The sequence below is a fragment of the Ricinus communis genome, chromosome 1 (assembly GCF_019578655.1).
Source record: "Ricinus communis isolate WT05 ecotype wild-type chromosome 1, ASM1957865v1, whole genome shotgun sequence".
NCBI classification, from domain to species: domain Eukaryota; kingdom Viridiplantae; phylum Streptophyta; class Magnoliopsida; order Malpighiales; family Euphorbiaceae; genus Ricinus; species Ricinus communis.
Window position 1 is genome coordinate 3,292,237 of NC_063256.1, and position 15,386 is coordinate 3,307,622.

The 15,386-nt window shown below is 32.9% G+C and overlaps 4 protein-coding genes across 4 annotated transcripts; 2 read left to right on the top strand and 2 right to left on the bottom strand.

The window, feature by feature from the left end:
* Window positions 1–176: 176 nt before the first annotated feature.
* Window positions 177–2,837, bottom strand: LOC8264611 (probable UDP-arabinopyranose mutase 1). Its single transcript, XM_002512011.3, has 4 exons — window positions 2,449–2,837; window positions 1,310–1,560; window positions 1,040–1,208; window positions 177–749 (listed from the first exon to the last, which is right to left on the bottom strand). The coding sequence occupies exons 1-4, from the start codon at window positions 2,773–2,775 to the stop codon at window positions 405–407; spliced, it is 1,092 nt and encodes a 363-aa protein (XP_002512057.1). The 5' UTR covers window positions 2,776–2,837; the 3' UTR covers window positions 177–404.
* Window positions 2,838–5,769: 2,932 nt separating this feature from the next.
* On the bottom strand, window positions 5,770–8,234 carry LOC8264612 (PI-PLC X domain-containing protein At5g67130). Its single transcript, XM_048370489.1, has 7 exons — window positions 8,003–8,234; window positions 7,784–7,906; window positions 7,016–7,153; window positions 6,809–6,907; window positions 6,418–6,721; window positions 6,101–6,321; window positions 5,770–5,973 (listed from the first exon to the last, which is right to left on the bottom strand). Exons 1-7 carry the CDS (start codon window positions 8,096–8,098, stop codon window positions 5,770–5,772), a joined length of 1,185 nt encoding a protein of 394 aa, XP_048226446.1. The 5' UTR covers window positions 8,099–8,234.
* A 676-nt stretch (window positions 8,235–8,910) lies between these two features.
* Window positions 8,911–12,174, top strand: LOC8264695 (cytochrome b5). Its single transcript, XM_002512013.3, has 3 exons — window positions 8,911–9,277; window positions 11,455–11,521; window positions 11,628–12,174. The coding sequence occupies exons 1-3, from the start codon at window positions 9,191–9,193 to the stop codon at window positions 11,876–11,878; spliced, it is 405 nt and encodes a 134-aa protein (XP_002512059.2). The 5' UTR covers window positions 8,911–9,190; the 3' UTR covers window positions 11,879–12,174.
* A 209-nt stretch (window positions 12,175–12,383) lies between these two features.
* Window positions 12,384–14,821, top strand: LOC8264696 (peptidyl-prolyl cis-trans isomerase E). The gene is made up of 2 exons (XM_002512014.4): window positions 12,384–12,781; window positions 14,375–14,821. Exons 1-2 carry the CDS (start codon window positions 12,469–12,471, stop codon window positions 14,590–14,592), a joined length of 531 nt encoding a protein of 176 aa, XP_002512060.1. The 5' UTR covers window positions 12,384–12,468; the 3' UTR covers window positions 14,593–14,821.
* Window positions 14,822–15,386: the final 565 nt, after the last annotated feature.

Genomic DNA, 15,386 nt, shown 5'->3' on the forward strand with positions numbered 1-15,386 from the left:
TCTTGACAATGCATACACCCTACTTTATATTTGCATTTTCGTGAGGTTGAAAAGCTTAATTTTCAAAATTCAAATTTGAAACTCGGTACATCTGAACGATCTCATAAGTAAGCATATGAAAGGAAACAGACAAGTCCCCCAACCAGACGTTTCAAACTAATCTCAATCATTTCGCATACCCATGAAGTCGAGCCTGATTTGAATTGCAAATCTCATACCTCACTGTCTAAGGTCAATATCAGATACTGTATAACAAATTACAGGATACTACAAAACCTCTCAATAATAATCATAATAATAAATCAGTGATAAAAATATAAATAATAAATCTACTATAAATAACTAGGCAACTAACAAATTCGGTACTAAAAAGGACAGGCTAAAATAACAGGTTTCAGAATCCTCTACTTGGCAGTGCCGTTGGGTTGTTTTGCTTCCACAGGCTTACCTTCCAAGTTAAGCTCATCCCAAGCTTCAATCCAAGTGACCATGGCATCTGCTAATTTGATGAAGTACGGATCTGTCTTCCCAAGCTTCTCCTTCACTTGCTTGGCGAGTTCCACATAGCATTGTTGAACAGAAGTGCACTCCTTTGGAAGGACTACAGCTTGGAAGAATGGGATTAGCTCTTCTTGCCAAAATATTCCTTTATACTCCTTTTTAAGGTTGACAAATGGGTTACTTGCTTTGCTGTGCCATATGTATGGCAGACCAGTCTTAACTCCCCACCACATGTGGTCGCATATCACCTGTAATGTTTGGTAATTCAGCAAATGTCATGTGAGTTAAAAAAATGCAAAATTATGTTTTGATTCATGAATCATGCTAGCCAATTTTTCAAAACGAGGGTTTAGGATTTAACTCCAGTCTCTATAGTGAAGACACTATTCTAAATAGATCATTGTTTAATTCAAAATTTGAAAATTCATACTCTACTCTTCTAAGAAAAATTAGAAAAACACATTTGAAGTTTAGACTCTGATAAAACCATGAGTACACATCAGAAACAGAGATGGAACAATTCAAATAGAAAATATACCTTCATGCACCAGCCAGCCCACATATCGTCATAGCGACCAACTGGCTGACCATCACCCATGAGACCGAAGTACATTGCAGGTCCAATCAATTCACGGTTAAATGCCAAGTTCATGCCACACATTGGGAACAAAGTTCCTTTGGGTACTGTCATAACCGCATCAACATACCTAAAGTGAAAATCAAATCAAGAAAGATGAGTGAACATATCCAGTAATTTAATAATCATTGAATGAATTTGATAATTAAGTTCAAGTTGAGATCTAGATACCTTGTATTTCTCTCAAGAGGCTTCACAAGCTGGGTGGGAGCATCATAATCAGGAATGTTAAGCCAGAGGCCATGAGAAACAACAGTTGGAACACCCTCTCGGAGACTGAAAGGATATCCACGAACAAAGTCCGCTCCTTCTCTGTATGGATCATAAAGGGTATTGAAGAAAAGAGGAGTTGATGGAGTCAGAAGGTTTTTGATGTGCTGCTCAAGTGCATTAATCTCTTGCCCTGATGGGTCTTTGGCCACCTGCAAATTAATATAGAAGACAAGCAAAATTATAAGATTATCTCAAATACAGCAACAAACGCGCCAGTACATCGTTGCCATTGGCCTACATCATTCAAATATTCTCATCGGACAAAGCATGCTGTTCTGATGACTTAGACATGTAACAACTAACAAGTGGTGATACTAGTGTAAGCATCATAGCGAGCCAAGAGCTCATAGGAGACAAAAGCACTGGCTTTCTGAGATGCCACTTTGTTGTCGGATCCTCTACCATGCAATGTGTAGGAGACACTAGCCGAGATTCTATTCATGGATATAAGAACTCAGCAGTTTTGTCTATAGAGGACCTCTGTACCAGATCTTTAACTATGAAAAGAACTTGGACAGTGGATATTCTATATATAGATCCCAGTTGGACATTCTATGGGTTCAGAAATCGAAGCTGCATTATTTCAAAGAAGCAATAGAATTGTAGAATCATAATCGACTAGCAGAAGCAGTGGTATCAAGCACAAGAGTAACACTACCACCAAACCTGAAAGTACCACTAACAGCAAGAACAGAAAATGACAAAAACATCACATCAGGATCCAGTTTTTCAAATCGAAAAAAGTTCCATCAGGAACAAATTATAATTCTTTTTTAAATCAAGCCACTAAAACCCAGAATTCAAAGATCCAAAATTTCTCGTCCCTCGTGAAAAAGTAAATCAAAGTTAAGTAATCAAAGTCCAGAGCTTTAAACATGCAAAAACCCAGAGAGGAACATAAACTAGCAAAATCGGTCAATCACAACAAGAAGATTTCAAAAACAAAAATTCAGTTCAAAGATTACATAAAAATCAACAAATCAAAACCCAAAAGCTAAAACACCTACAAAGATTACATAAAAAAGAATAGAACTTACAAAGCAATCATCATCAATAGTATAGATATACTTCTTCTTAGAGACCATGTAACCAAAACACCTACAAGCAGAGTCCTTGAAAGAAATGCAAGAAGCCTTAGGACCCAAAATCCTGTTAATATCATTCCTGTTATAGAGTTCATAATCAAAACCTTCAGGAACCTTGATAGTCTTTGATGGGTCACCATCCTGAACAATGATCAAGTGATACTGCTCAAAGAAAGGCCTCCACATCTCCAAGAAATCAAGATTTCTGATTGTGGGTATCACTATATCTAACTCATCTTTCAAAAGGGGGGTGGGTTTGATTGCAGAGGATCCTGCCATTGTCAAGAAACAAGAAAGAGCGAGAGATGGGTTTGATTGAGCTAGGAAAGTGATGGCTTGTCTATGGCTGCTTCAATTGATATATAGAGGTTTTCAAGGGTATTTTTGAAAATAAAATAATAAATCATGTAAAATAACATTAGGTCCCTTAAAGTTAGTTTTTTTCTCTTTTAATTAACACACATTTGAAAGAGCATTTGTAATTCATAGCTTTGACATTGACATCGTATAATAAGTATAGTGTTTAATGTGATTTATTGTGGTGGATTAATTGATCATTTACTAAATACAATAACTAAAGTAGGGTTAAATAGACTTCTGGAGATGAACATTTTTATTTTTTTATATGATTAACATTATGTTTTTGTTTTTGTATGCCTTGTAAACAATTACTTTGAATTGAATGTTTGCTATAAGATGTTAGATTTTTCTTTTTCAGATTTAGTTTGATAGCGTCAGTGTGTTTTACATAAAATTGAGATACATATTTGATTGGTTGGTAAAAAGAAAAAAAAAAGATAGGATAGAATTTAGGAATATTAGATATTTATTTATTTATTATTGTTTTATAATGGGTAAGTTCTTTTTGTTGAGAAAGAAGAATAATGGTATGTTTTTGCAACCATGGTATTGATATTAGTTACATTTCCTTTCCTTCTATCAATAAAAATCTTGAAAAGCTTATCTTGTTAATAAAAATTCTTTCCCTACTAAAATACTATCACAAGATTTTCAATATAATTATATATCTAAGATTGAAATTCAAAACTTTAATTAAGATATAAGAAATTCTTATCATTTAATCCTATATAATATTAAATTAAAATCTAATATATAATTACATAAAATTTTTAAAGATATAATTCTAATATCTAATATATATATAAATTAAAATCTAATATATATAATTAAATTAGAATATAATTCTAATATATAAAATTAGAATAAAATATATAATGTTATTATTTGTAATTTTTGTATTTAAGGTCTACCTTTTACAAAACATTGTGAACATTGCGACCTTAATTAATTGTTTGTCAAAAATGGCATAATTAATTAAGAATATAATTGCAAGGTGACGCATGATTGCCCTCAATCCATTTAGGAGATGCTTGGAGAATAACCTTCAGTTTATCCATCTAATATTAACTTTCAATTCATGGCTTTTTTTTTAATAGTATTTCTGACTTAATTCTTCATTTGCTAACATAATTACATTGCTGATTTGGTTTATTTTTGAAAACTTTAGTCTGGATAATATAAAGGCAAATTAATTAACGAGTAAATTGCTAGCTTATTTTCTTGTATGAATTAGTGAACTTGTTCATAGAAAAGGAAACTAAAATAGTTACAAGGTGATAAATTATTTCCTTTTGTTCTTTTAATTAACTTTGTTTTTTTTTTAATTTTCTTCTTATGCTGATTACATTTAATTATTGATAAGACCCAATGCAATAATCTAAAAGTATACAAAAGAAATTGCCATTCCTTAATATTTTTTATTCAAAAATGATACTTTTATATTTCTAACACATCTTTATATATAAATGGCAATTAAATTTAAAATGTAAATAAATAGTCTCATTTTATCTTACACTTAAAATATAATAATTAATATATCAAACTCTAAAACTTTGTATAGTAGAATTTAAAATTATTTCACTATAATCTAAAAGTACAAAACTAGCTAAAAGGATTGCTATTCTCAAAATTATCATTCCTTAGTGGTTTACTATTTATGTAATATTTTAACACATAAATGCATGTAAGTAGTTATTAAACTTAAAGCCTGAATAAAAATATAAATTTTAATTTATTTTATTTTGTTCTCAAATATTTAATTAATAATTAAAAAAATTCAATAAAACTTTCAATGATAGAAATTCAGATAATAAATTGGAAAATCAGTTCACCTCAAAAACATAAATTTTTAAGATAGGCTATACTTCTAAAAAAAAGAAAAATCAAATACTTGCAAATATTAAGTTTAAAAGAAGATTAATATTTAAGGAGAACTCAATGCACAATAAAATAAATAGATAAACTGTTGATACTATATTTCCAAATTAAGGTATATGGATTCTTTGACTGTACAGAGTAATGGCAACTTGGTCATGGCTTCTTCTAACTTTCTTATATTTTGCATTTTGATTTTAGCCCCTTTAAGAAAATCATGTTTGCCTTGCGAAAATGCTGCCAATTGCTTATCCTGTTGCATTAATCTATTTCTCAACAGCTATATACCAGACAATTAACAAATCCCAGAAAAGGAAAAAGGATAGGAAAGCAATAGAAACTGTGCACGTATAGCAAATTAAAAAAGAGAAAAAAATAAAATAAAGGAGTGAAGGTGATCAGAGTGTGTGAGAATTAACGGAGACCAGAAATAAAAAAGTTGGCAATGCAGAGGGGAAAGGTGCTTAGAACGTGGGTTCGTTACAGGCAGCAAAAAGAAAAAAGAGAAGAGAAGAGAAGGAAGATGATTAATAAACAAAAGCATGTAGCTTTCATGTTCATCGCTACCAACTAAGACATGAAGTTACATTACATTCCATTAATGATTCTTATTCTTCTTGAACGTGATTAGTGCTCACCGTCACATGCATCTTTCTCCTTTTCTTTTTCTCTCTTCTGTTTCTATTCCTAAAATTCATAATATTTTATTTTTTATTCACTGGAATTTAAAATTTCATTCAAATTAAAATATATATTTAAACTTTTTTTTTCTCATAACTCTTGCACAATGGTGAGAATGAAAAAGGACGTGACGAGATTTTAGGAACACTAAAATGTAGCCATTAACTAAGTAGTATGGAAGGAGCAGACATCTCAACCTACTTTGTATGTTATGAAGTTGGCTATTGAAATTTATGTTAAAACAAGTTCAAATATTTCACCAATTTATAAACCATTCCGAATTTTAAATATTCCATAGCTACTTAAACTTAAGATTCCAATTCACAAGTGGTTACTTTCTTCCTCAAGGAGTGCACGTTAACGATGATCCGACCTGCAAGAAAAAGAAAAAAAGAAAAAGAAGAAGGGTTTGAATGTGGATGTGTATAGATTAAAATGGCGGGAAGTATTGAACTTGGAAGAAAGGCATCTTACCATGCATGCATGTACATCAGTGCAGCCACAGGAGAGCTCCCCATTCAGTGTGTCTACAGCTTGAAATGCTCCACCTCCATCACTCCTCTGCATCATCAGCATCAACGGTAACGTTACTTAGTTGTACTCAAACTAAGTGAAGTAGCAACATCCAGGAAATTGTATGCTAGGAGAAATAAGTTTCATGCAGGAGTTCTGTTAAGTAATTTCATACCTTGTAATAATCAACAGCAACAAAATTAGCCCATCTGTTACCAGCTGCACCATAACATGTGCGAAGGCTATTAATAAGGCTTCCAGAATTCTCATAGCAAGCAATCTCCTTGAGTGGAACTGATCCAAAATGATTTACTAAAACTAAAGATTTAGTTTTGTCATTAAGTGGTGCTGATTCGCCTCTGTTAGTACAATCATTCTTCAGCCCATCATTCCCATCTGGAAGGAATTATATAACACTGACACCAATTAGTTGACAAAAAATTATATGTAATTAATTAGTATTTATAAAGGAGAATTCTTATAGCTGCTCACATTGATTTTCTACCATGAAGTTCCATTGATAAGCTATTCCTTCAGTTTCTTGCTTGGATCTTTTGGAAGTGAACACGATGAGCCTTTGATTATTGGCGATCATGTCCTTTACTGGTGGCCAATCTTGGCCATTCTGAGGCATTTTTGACACTGGAAACCAATACTTCATTAAGCCTGAATTAGTGAAAACTGTTGTTAATTCATTTGGTGCTTCAACATAGTCTTCTAAGATCAATGTCACAATTTCTGACGGATTTGCTGAAAGAAATGCTTCTACTTCCTTCAGAGTGTCTAAAGCAGGTTCCTGCAAAGTTAATTCAGTAAGCTTACGCACACAAAAAGGGTTATTATTTTACATCAAGTTAATAGAGTGGCAATATGGGTCACTTACAAATGCTGTAAAGTCCTGACATTTTCCCTTAAATGAATGGCACAACCATACATCTCCATCAAAATCATATGTGTCAAGCATTAAGGCTCGAACTCCATGCTGCAAATGAATATATCTTTTTTCGTTAAACAAGGAAAAGAAAAAGCAGCAATACATATATAAACATGAGTACTAAGGTAGGCTTCCTAAATATATACATTGCCTTACATTCAATTGTTCTGTGACACTGTCTTCTTGATTTGTAAAGGTAAGTCTAGGAATTGGAGTACGGCGGCGCTCTCCTTCGATGGCAAATGAGTTGTGAGTTGTCAAAAATGCATATTTGTTGAGAGGTAGAGAATTGTTCTGTTGTCATTCCACAAAATAAGTATATAATTTGTGTTATAGGACTATCAACCTCAACCCTAAACAGTTATAAAAGGAAAAATTGGTATAATCAATAAATAGCCAAGAAATATTAGAATGACATTTGATTATAAATTTGATGTTTACAAATTAAACATATATATATATATATATATATATATATATATATATATATATGTATATTATATTTCATTATAATATTTTTCCAATATTCTTTCGTACTACTTAAAAAGATTTCATATTCTTATATTATATTATTATCATGTCCCATTTTTCATTTCAGTTCTCATGCAAGATGGATTAGTTTAATAAAAAGAATTAATACAATTAAAACATTATGAAATTTCAAAAATTTCATTTTGAAGTGATGAAAAACAGCAATAGAGATTTAAACATGAGATATCCTTCCAAGATTTTATAGAAAAGGAAACAAAAACAAAGAGAGAAAAAATAATTTTGACATTTCATATTCTATCATAGTAATGGGTGGTCACTATATAGTAGCCGTCTCATACAGTGGCAGGCAAACAATCCTGATTCTGATTAGATATTCAAATGCAATTGTAACTGCACCGATCAAGAATTAACAACACCAAATAGAATTATTACCAGAAGCCTGAACTGGTCTGTAATGGCCGATCTTACACATCTTGAGCCATCAAATTGTAAAGAACAAGACAAACAGAACAATCCAGCCTCACAATCTGCATCAGAGGAGCATTCTTCTTGGAGCTACAATGGGGTAAGAACTATGAAAGATTAATAATCTTGAAAAAGAAAAAAGAATTATTGAAATAAAGGAAGGAGACTAGTGTATATCATTTAGACCTTGCACTGGCCACTGGAGCATGTAAAAGCAGTGGCAATGAGATTGAGAAAAACTGACGCGATGACAAAAAATGCACCATTAGGAAGATAAGCCATAATTCATAACAACTACAAGAAGAAGAAGAGATATGTCTTTCACTTGTTTTCAGTGTTTGAAATTATAAAGGAGAGACGCAATGTAAATGCACTGTCATGCAAAATGCCATGATTTGTGACACTTAACATTGCCTTTCAGGGGGGAAAGGAAAAAACATTGCCATTAGGACATTATATAAAAATGGAAAAACATTACCATTACAGACACACACAAAAAAGAAATGCCATGAATTGTGATACTTTTGTTTTGGGTGATTTATTAGGGCAACTCATATCATACACTTCACATTTTGAACAGTCCTTAATTAGAAGATTGGAAATCATTTCAGATTTTCCTTGGTAGATCATTTCCATTTGTATCTACTTTACTGAAAAGATCAACCTAACTTGTGCCTTTGTTGGAAAGTTCAAGAATTTGACCATGGCAAGAGAAATCACAGCAGATCAGATCTTTATAACAAAAAAATTTCAAGAAGAAAAAACAATTTATTTTTTTTAATTTCACCTTTTCTTTTATTGTAGCATAGAATATCACCATTAAATATATTTGATAACTGTAACAATGATAATTATTATAATAGTATAATATTAATTTTAAAATTTTCCAATCAAGTAAATATCAATAATAGTTTAAGAATATATTAAGAACATGAAAATCAAATAAATAATTTTTTGGTTTGTCAGGGATAAAAGTCATTCTACAAAAAAGAACTTCAGTAACTTAGCATTTTAAATAGAAATTTTAAATTAATTATTTAGATTTATCATTTTTAAATATATATATATATATATATATATAATTTTTTTTTTTTAAGGAAAATTGGGAGTCTCTCTCTTCCTCTTTTATCTTTCTGCGGTCTCTAACATATCGCGATTACAAATCATCTTGGAGCGCCCGGCAGTAACCTAGTAACACTCCCAAAATCTCCGTCTTACAAGCCAAAAAAAATCCAAGGACTATTTAACAGAAAAAAAGCCCCCAGATTTTGAAGAAAGATAGGCATACAACGTATCTAACTCTCTTCCTCCTGATTTGCCTCTGTTTCAAGCAAGCAAAAAAGAGGGTCGAGGACCAGTAATAATATATCCAGTATGCCTACTCTTACAAAGCTCTTTTCAATGTCAGAAGTCGCTCAGCACAACACCAAAGAGGATTGCTGGATTGTCATTGATGGAAAGGTACTGTTTTTTTTCTTTCTTTTTTTAAATATAATCCATGGCTATGATTTTTGTAAATTTATGTGCTTTATGATTTTTTTGAACCATCTCTTTATTGGGTTTTGTGCAAAAGTCTTATTTCAGTTCTGGATTGCTGTTAAATTTTCTGATTCTGGTTTTGATTTAGCTTAGCTCATAGGACCAGTTGCCTCTGGAAGTATTGCATAAGCTGTATAATTGTTGATTCATCTGCTTTCGAACTCTAGTTGATGTGTTGCCAAGTATTCTCTTAAGATACTAATCTTAAATTAAATTTGCACACTTGGAAATTGTGTTTTATATGTATACTCATAATTAAGGCAATAGAACAAGCCTGCTTTTTAGAGCTGGTGGATAAATTTAACATCTTATGGTAGAGAAGATGTGTTTGCTTGAGGTCCATAATGTCTGATTCCCATGGGATTGATTAGTCCTTTTTATTTTCTTGGCTACCAGCTGTTTATTAGTGAAAGGAGGAGAAAGTCTATTTTCTCTTTGAAACTGTTTTCAGAACCAATACAAGTGAAAGTAAATATTTTCTACATGCGTACGGAAATTTCTCAACTGCACTTACATCCATCTGGATTGCAAAATGGCAGTGCTTGAGCTGCACCAGCTTTAGTTTAAATATTTTTGTTATGTAATCTGAGTTAAAACGCTTGCAAAAGTCAAGACATTTTGGGTTTTATTGGTGGCACACTTTGAAATGTTATTGGAGTACAGAGTATGTTCTGTTTGATAAAATATAAAGTTCCTATATCAACCTGCGCCACTAAGATAACTACAAAGAACAACCTCATCTGTAACAACTTTGTGAGTACTTACTTGCCTATTCATGAGGCCATGTACCAAAGCTTTTTCCAACAGTTTCTATGCTCAATGAAAACATAGTGCATCCTGTAACTTCATGGCCTGTGTGTATGGGTAGCCCAAATAACATGTGTGAACTTGGTCATATAATGGGATATTGATATTCTCATGTCTGTGCTATTCAAGATTATGACATTTTCAATTACCTGAAATGGTTGGGTCTGTCACTTAAATAGGCTTCTAGGCCTTTCAATTCTTTGTCCGATTAATTATTCACACTTGGCCTCCATAAACCATCTCGTATATCATTCAGAAGATTTATATGTTGTCCATACGGACACTGTTCTACTGTAGTGGGATGCACATGACAGAACTTCATCTACCTTTATAAACTATACTTAGTGTTTTCTTATAATAAAAATTGTTATTCTTGTCTACTCAGAGTCTACTCATTTTTATTGGTTGATTGCTTGCTGTTGCGAACTTGGCCCTGGTGTTTGTTGATTTAGAGTTTGAAAAAGCATTCTCTAATAATGGAAATTTAAACATTGCCATGTTGTTGTATAAACTTCTGCGGAATCATCTGGTATGTTATGTGAATAAATAGATTATGTTAAGTAGTTAAAATATGTCTGAATACCTCGATGAAGGATTTGCCTTATTATACTTATCTAAAGAACTATAACTTGGCTTTTTAAAAGAATGCTTGCAGTGACAAAATGTTTTAGCAAGTGATATAGGACTAGCAATTGCAAATAGCTGCTGATGGGTGTATGCACGTGCATTTGGTTATATGGTACCATTCACTCTCTACTGCCAATCTTTGGGTTAAATTCTTTATGAGATCAGTATCTTGTGATGAATCATTTTGTATATGCTTTTCTCTGTGGCAACAAGAAAGAAGCTAGCTTCTGGCTCTGCGTGATTGTTCATCATTAGTGGGATCCTATAAAATTTATTCAGCTCTCTAGTCTCCATATGATGAATTAAATGGTTATTGCGTATATTTATAATAAATGCTTAACTAAACATATTTTAGGTGTTTCTAATCAATATAGTTCCGTGTTCTCAGTTGCCTTTCTGTGGATCATTTTAGTTGGGTATAGGTTTAGTCATTGCTTCATATCTTTAAAGAATTTGACATTTCTTGAGTTGATAAATATCTTTTTCATTTTATGGTGTGCTTTACTGGACTTAACTAGGAAATGCTATCACATGTCTTAACCCATGGTGTTATATTTCGTTTTTGGACCGACCCATGGTGATATTCTTATCTTGTTATAATGCTGTTTTACATAAAACGTTATTATTATTATTATTTATCTTTTTATTTCTTTTGTTAATATCAGGTATATGATGTGAGTTCATATTTGGATGAGCATCCAGGCGGGGATGACGTTGTCATTGCTGCAACTGGTACTTATATTTTCTCGTGTGACCATAAACTGTATTAGTAAAAGTTATTATGAAAAAGAAGTAAACTGTGAAGATAAATCTAACTGGTGCTTGTACCTCATTGAAGCGAAAGATGCAACCGATGATTTTGAAGATGCTGGTCACAGCGAAGATGCAAGGGAACTTTTAAATTCCTTTTGCATTGGTGAGCTTGATGCATCTGCTCCAGCAATCCCAGAACTTGAAATTTCTACCAAGAAACAACCAGCTGCTCACGCGCTGAAGCTCAAGGACTTGACGAAGCAATATTGGACAGTTCCTGTAGCCATTGCTGGCCTCTCTGTGATGGTTGGCTTCTTGTACTTGCGGAAGAAGTAGAGCAATTTCAAAACTTTCCATCTTGGTCTTGGCTTCTGAGAGAAAACAGAAGTGTTGTCACAATTTTGAATAATTAGGGATAATGATTAACAATTTGATTGGAAGTGACCTGTCATTATTTATAATTTCCATTTTTCGGTCATTGGAAGTTATTTTAAAAGAACTGGAAGATGAAGTGTAAGTTGTTATTTACATTATAGCAGGAGTGAAACTTTGCCAATACCCACAAAAAGACTGGGTGGTTGATTGGATACAGTGGCGTTTGCTGCTTTCTGAATATCATGGTACCTTGTTTTCTTGAGGTATTTAAGTGATGAATGTTTGTTCATTTACTGGAATTATCATATACTCAATGGATAATGTATTTCTTTTTCAATTAAAGATATGAGATTCGCATTTTAATTTATTTTAATATCCTAGTATAAATAAATAAATAACAGTTATAAATCAATAATTCATAAAATACCATTAATCACTAGATGATGATGATTAATGTTATGGACAGCCGCACTAATTGAAAACCCAGCCCACTACTCATTCCAAATAAAGGCTGAAGAAGAAGAAGAAACAGAGACAATATTTGATTTAGAATGGCACAGCAGTTACTGCAGCAAGTACAAAAAAACACACTTTACGTCGGAGGATTAGCAGATGAAGTAAACGAAGCGATCCTGCATGCAGCTTTTATCCCTTTCGGAGACATTAAGGATGTGAAAACTCCACTTGATCAAGCCACCCAAAAACACCGTGCTTTCGGCTTCGTTACTTTCCTCGAAAAAGAAGACGCCGCCGCTGCCATGGATAATATGGACGGTGCCGAACTTTACGGCCGTGTCCTTACCGTTAATTACGCTCTTCCTGAGAAAATTAAGGGTGGCGAACAGGGTTGGGCCGCCCAGCCTAGTAAGTCATCTCCTCTTTTCTCTTTTTCTATTAAACCTAATTTAACTCTATTTTTGCCTTTTTGACTGATTAAATTGCGTTTTTGTTTATGAGTTTTTAATTGGTGGTTTTTGTTAAAGTTCAGGTTTTTATGTGTTTGGTTGTTGGTCGAGTTTGGTTTTAGTCTTTGATGTGACAATTTAAGGTTTAGGGTTTTAGGAATGATTGTTTGCAGTTAACTGGGAATATAAATTTGTATCCTTTAGAACGGAGGAATCATCGTGGCGAGTTGGTTGGTAAATTATATGGATAATTTTGGTGCACTCAACTTATCTTCTTTTAATATAAACTAAATATAAACTAACTAGGGGCTTGGTATAAGATTCTTGATTCCTGTACTGTGTTTAAATGTTATTCTGAAAGAAGATTTTAACTTCATTGATTCGAGGAAGGTGTATATAAGAATTTAAACAATATCAACTATAATTGCACTAGTTTTTCCTTGCTTTTCAATACTTGCTGACTTGCACGACAACATGTGTGGCCTTTCCTGTTGTAGATCCATAGACAATTAATCAATTGCTTGATGTATTACTAAAGAAAGTTTCAATTATTAATATAGAGGAGAAATTGGGTTTTGTTTCTAGAGGTTGAGGACTTGTACTATCTTAGAGGAATATCTGCTCTTGTTGTCTTGGATATCTATGTAGGAGGAAGGTGATTATATGAATACCATGATTACATGAATTACCATGCATATGTCCTGGATATTGTTTCTGGATTGGCCCTTTCACTTGTCCATACTTCATAATCTACACAATACTTCAGTAAGGTTCATAAATTTGTGGTAACTATACATGTTTTATGTGTGTACCCCTTGTGGTTTAGATGCAATGGATTTGCATGGTTATTTATGTTCTATCTTGATGTGTTTTTCTCTTGGTCATTCATTTATTTGTTTATTTTCAAGGGCATTTCCAGATGTGCTTTGCTTTGTTGCCACTGGTTGATGTTCATTAACTTCAGTTCAGAGCATTAGAGTTTTGAGGTAGGAAATATAGGGGGCAGCGGTTGAAGGATTTCAGTTTCTGATTTCCCTTTAAGCCAGGCTTTTAAATAAGGTATTGGGAAATTGATTTTGGAATTGGTCCAACAGTATTAGACTGTATCATCTGCTGCCATCGTGAATTTTTTTGAAAAATAATGAGCAAAAAGAAAAAAGAGAACTTCTTAACATCGATGATTTCACAGACTGATGTGTTGTTCGTATTGCCATATCGCCTATCGCAAGCCTTACAGAGCTGATACACCAGCTACTTCTGAGTCCCCCATGTGTACCACCTCCATATCGTATCGCCTCCTTTAATCTCCATTATGTAAAGGCTGATACATATTATTTAATAACCCTGCTTAAGTTGGTGGAAAAGATATGAGTGTCTTTATTGATGCAGAGTCTAGTTTTCTTTTTTAATTAATTTCGGTTAAGAAGTATATGTATGTTCTAGGGCTGTGAAATTAGTAGTAATTATGAGTTGGGAGTTGTGCTCATAATGAATATTTATTGGTGTTTGCAAGTTCGGGTCTCTGAACTGACTTTGTCCTTAAAATTTTCAGTTTGGAAGGATGCTGATACATGGTTTGAAAGGCAACGGCACCAGGAAGAAATGGAGCGAATTCAGGCAGAGAACAAGGCTACGATGCAAGCTGCAGAAGAGTTGCATAGAAAGAAAATGGCACAAGAGCGAGAAGGGGAGAAGGAAGACGAAATGGAGGTAAAGGATGATCCAATGGCAAGGGCTGAAGCAGAAGTTTCGAAGCAGAATGGCTCTTAGAAATGGGAATCACAGTACAAGAGCATTTGACAAAAACAATGTTTACATTTTCACTGAATGCGTATTTTATGTCGAAGTTGTCTGAAATGCTAATACAATGACCTTGTGAGGGCATCAAGTACTAACATCATATGGTTAAACCATTAGGGTTTCCTGCAACTGGTTTTGTTGATTCCATTTTGGGTTGATGTACACATCGATTTTGTAATATCAATCACCTATTAGTCTACATATACGCCTTGTGCTATCTGGTGGAGCAGCTGGGCAACTGATGTCCAATTGTTGTTCTCTGTTTTCATTTTCATCCTTTCCGGTGTGTGTTTTTTGATTTGATAATGCTAATATTTGGTTGGGTTGATAGGTTTCTCTCTTTTCATTTCAGCTTAATTTTGTATGTTCGGATTACAACCAATCTAACAGGTACAGGTGACCAAAATTCTAAATATAGAAAACCCCGCCCCGCATCTAACTAATAATTACGTTATGTTCAGCATATATGTATACGCGTCCTTTCCTTTATGAATTTGATTTGTTTAGTTTTTTTCTTTGAACACTCAAATTATTTCGGTTTCCTTCAGTTTTAAGTTTGGAATCGAATTGTTTTATTTATTAATAAAGAGATTCCAAATATAGTATAAAATCTTAACTTTTTAAAGTAATGAGTTGTGTTTTCTAGTTTAATTTTTTATTTAATTCAGTCTGATTTTAAATTTATATAAAATATACGAAATTTAGTATTAGATTTGGTTCATTCATATTTAAAAGAATTCTAATTTAGCTCAATTTATTTTCAA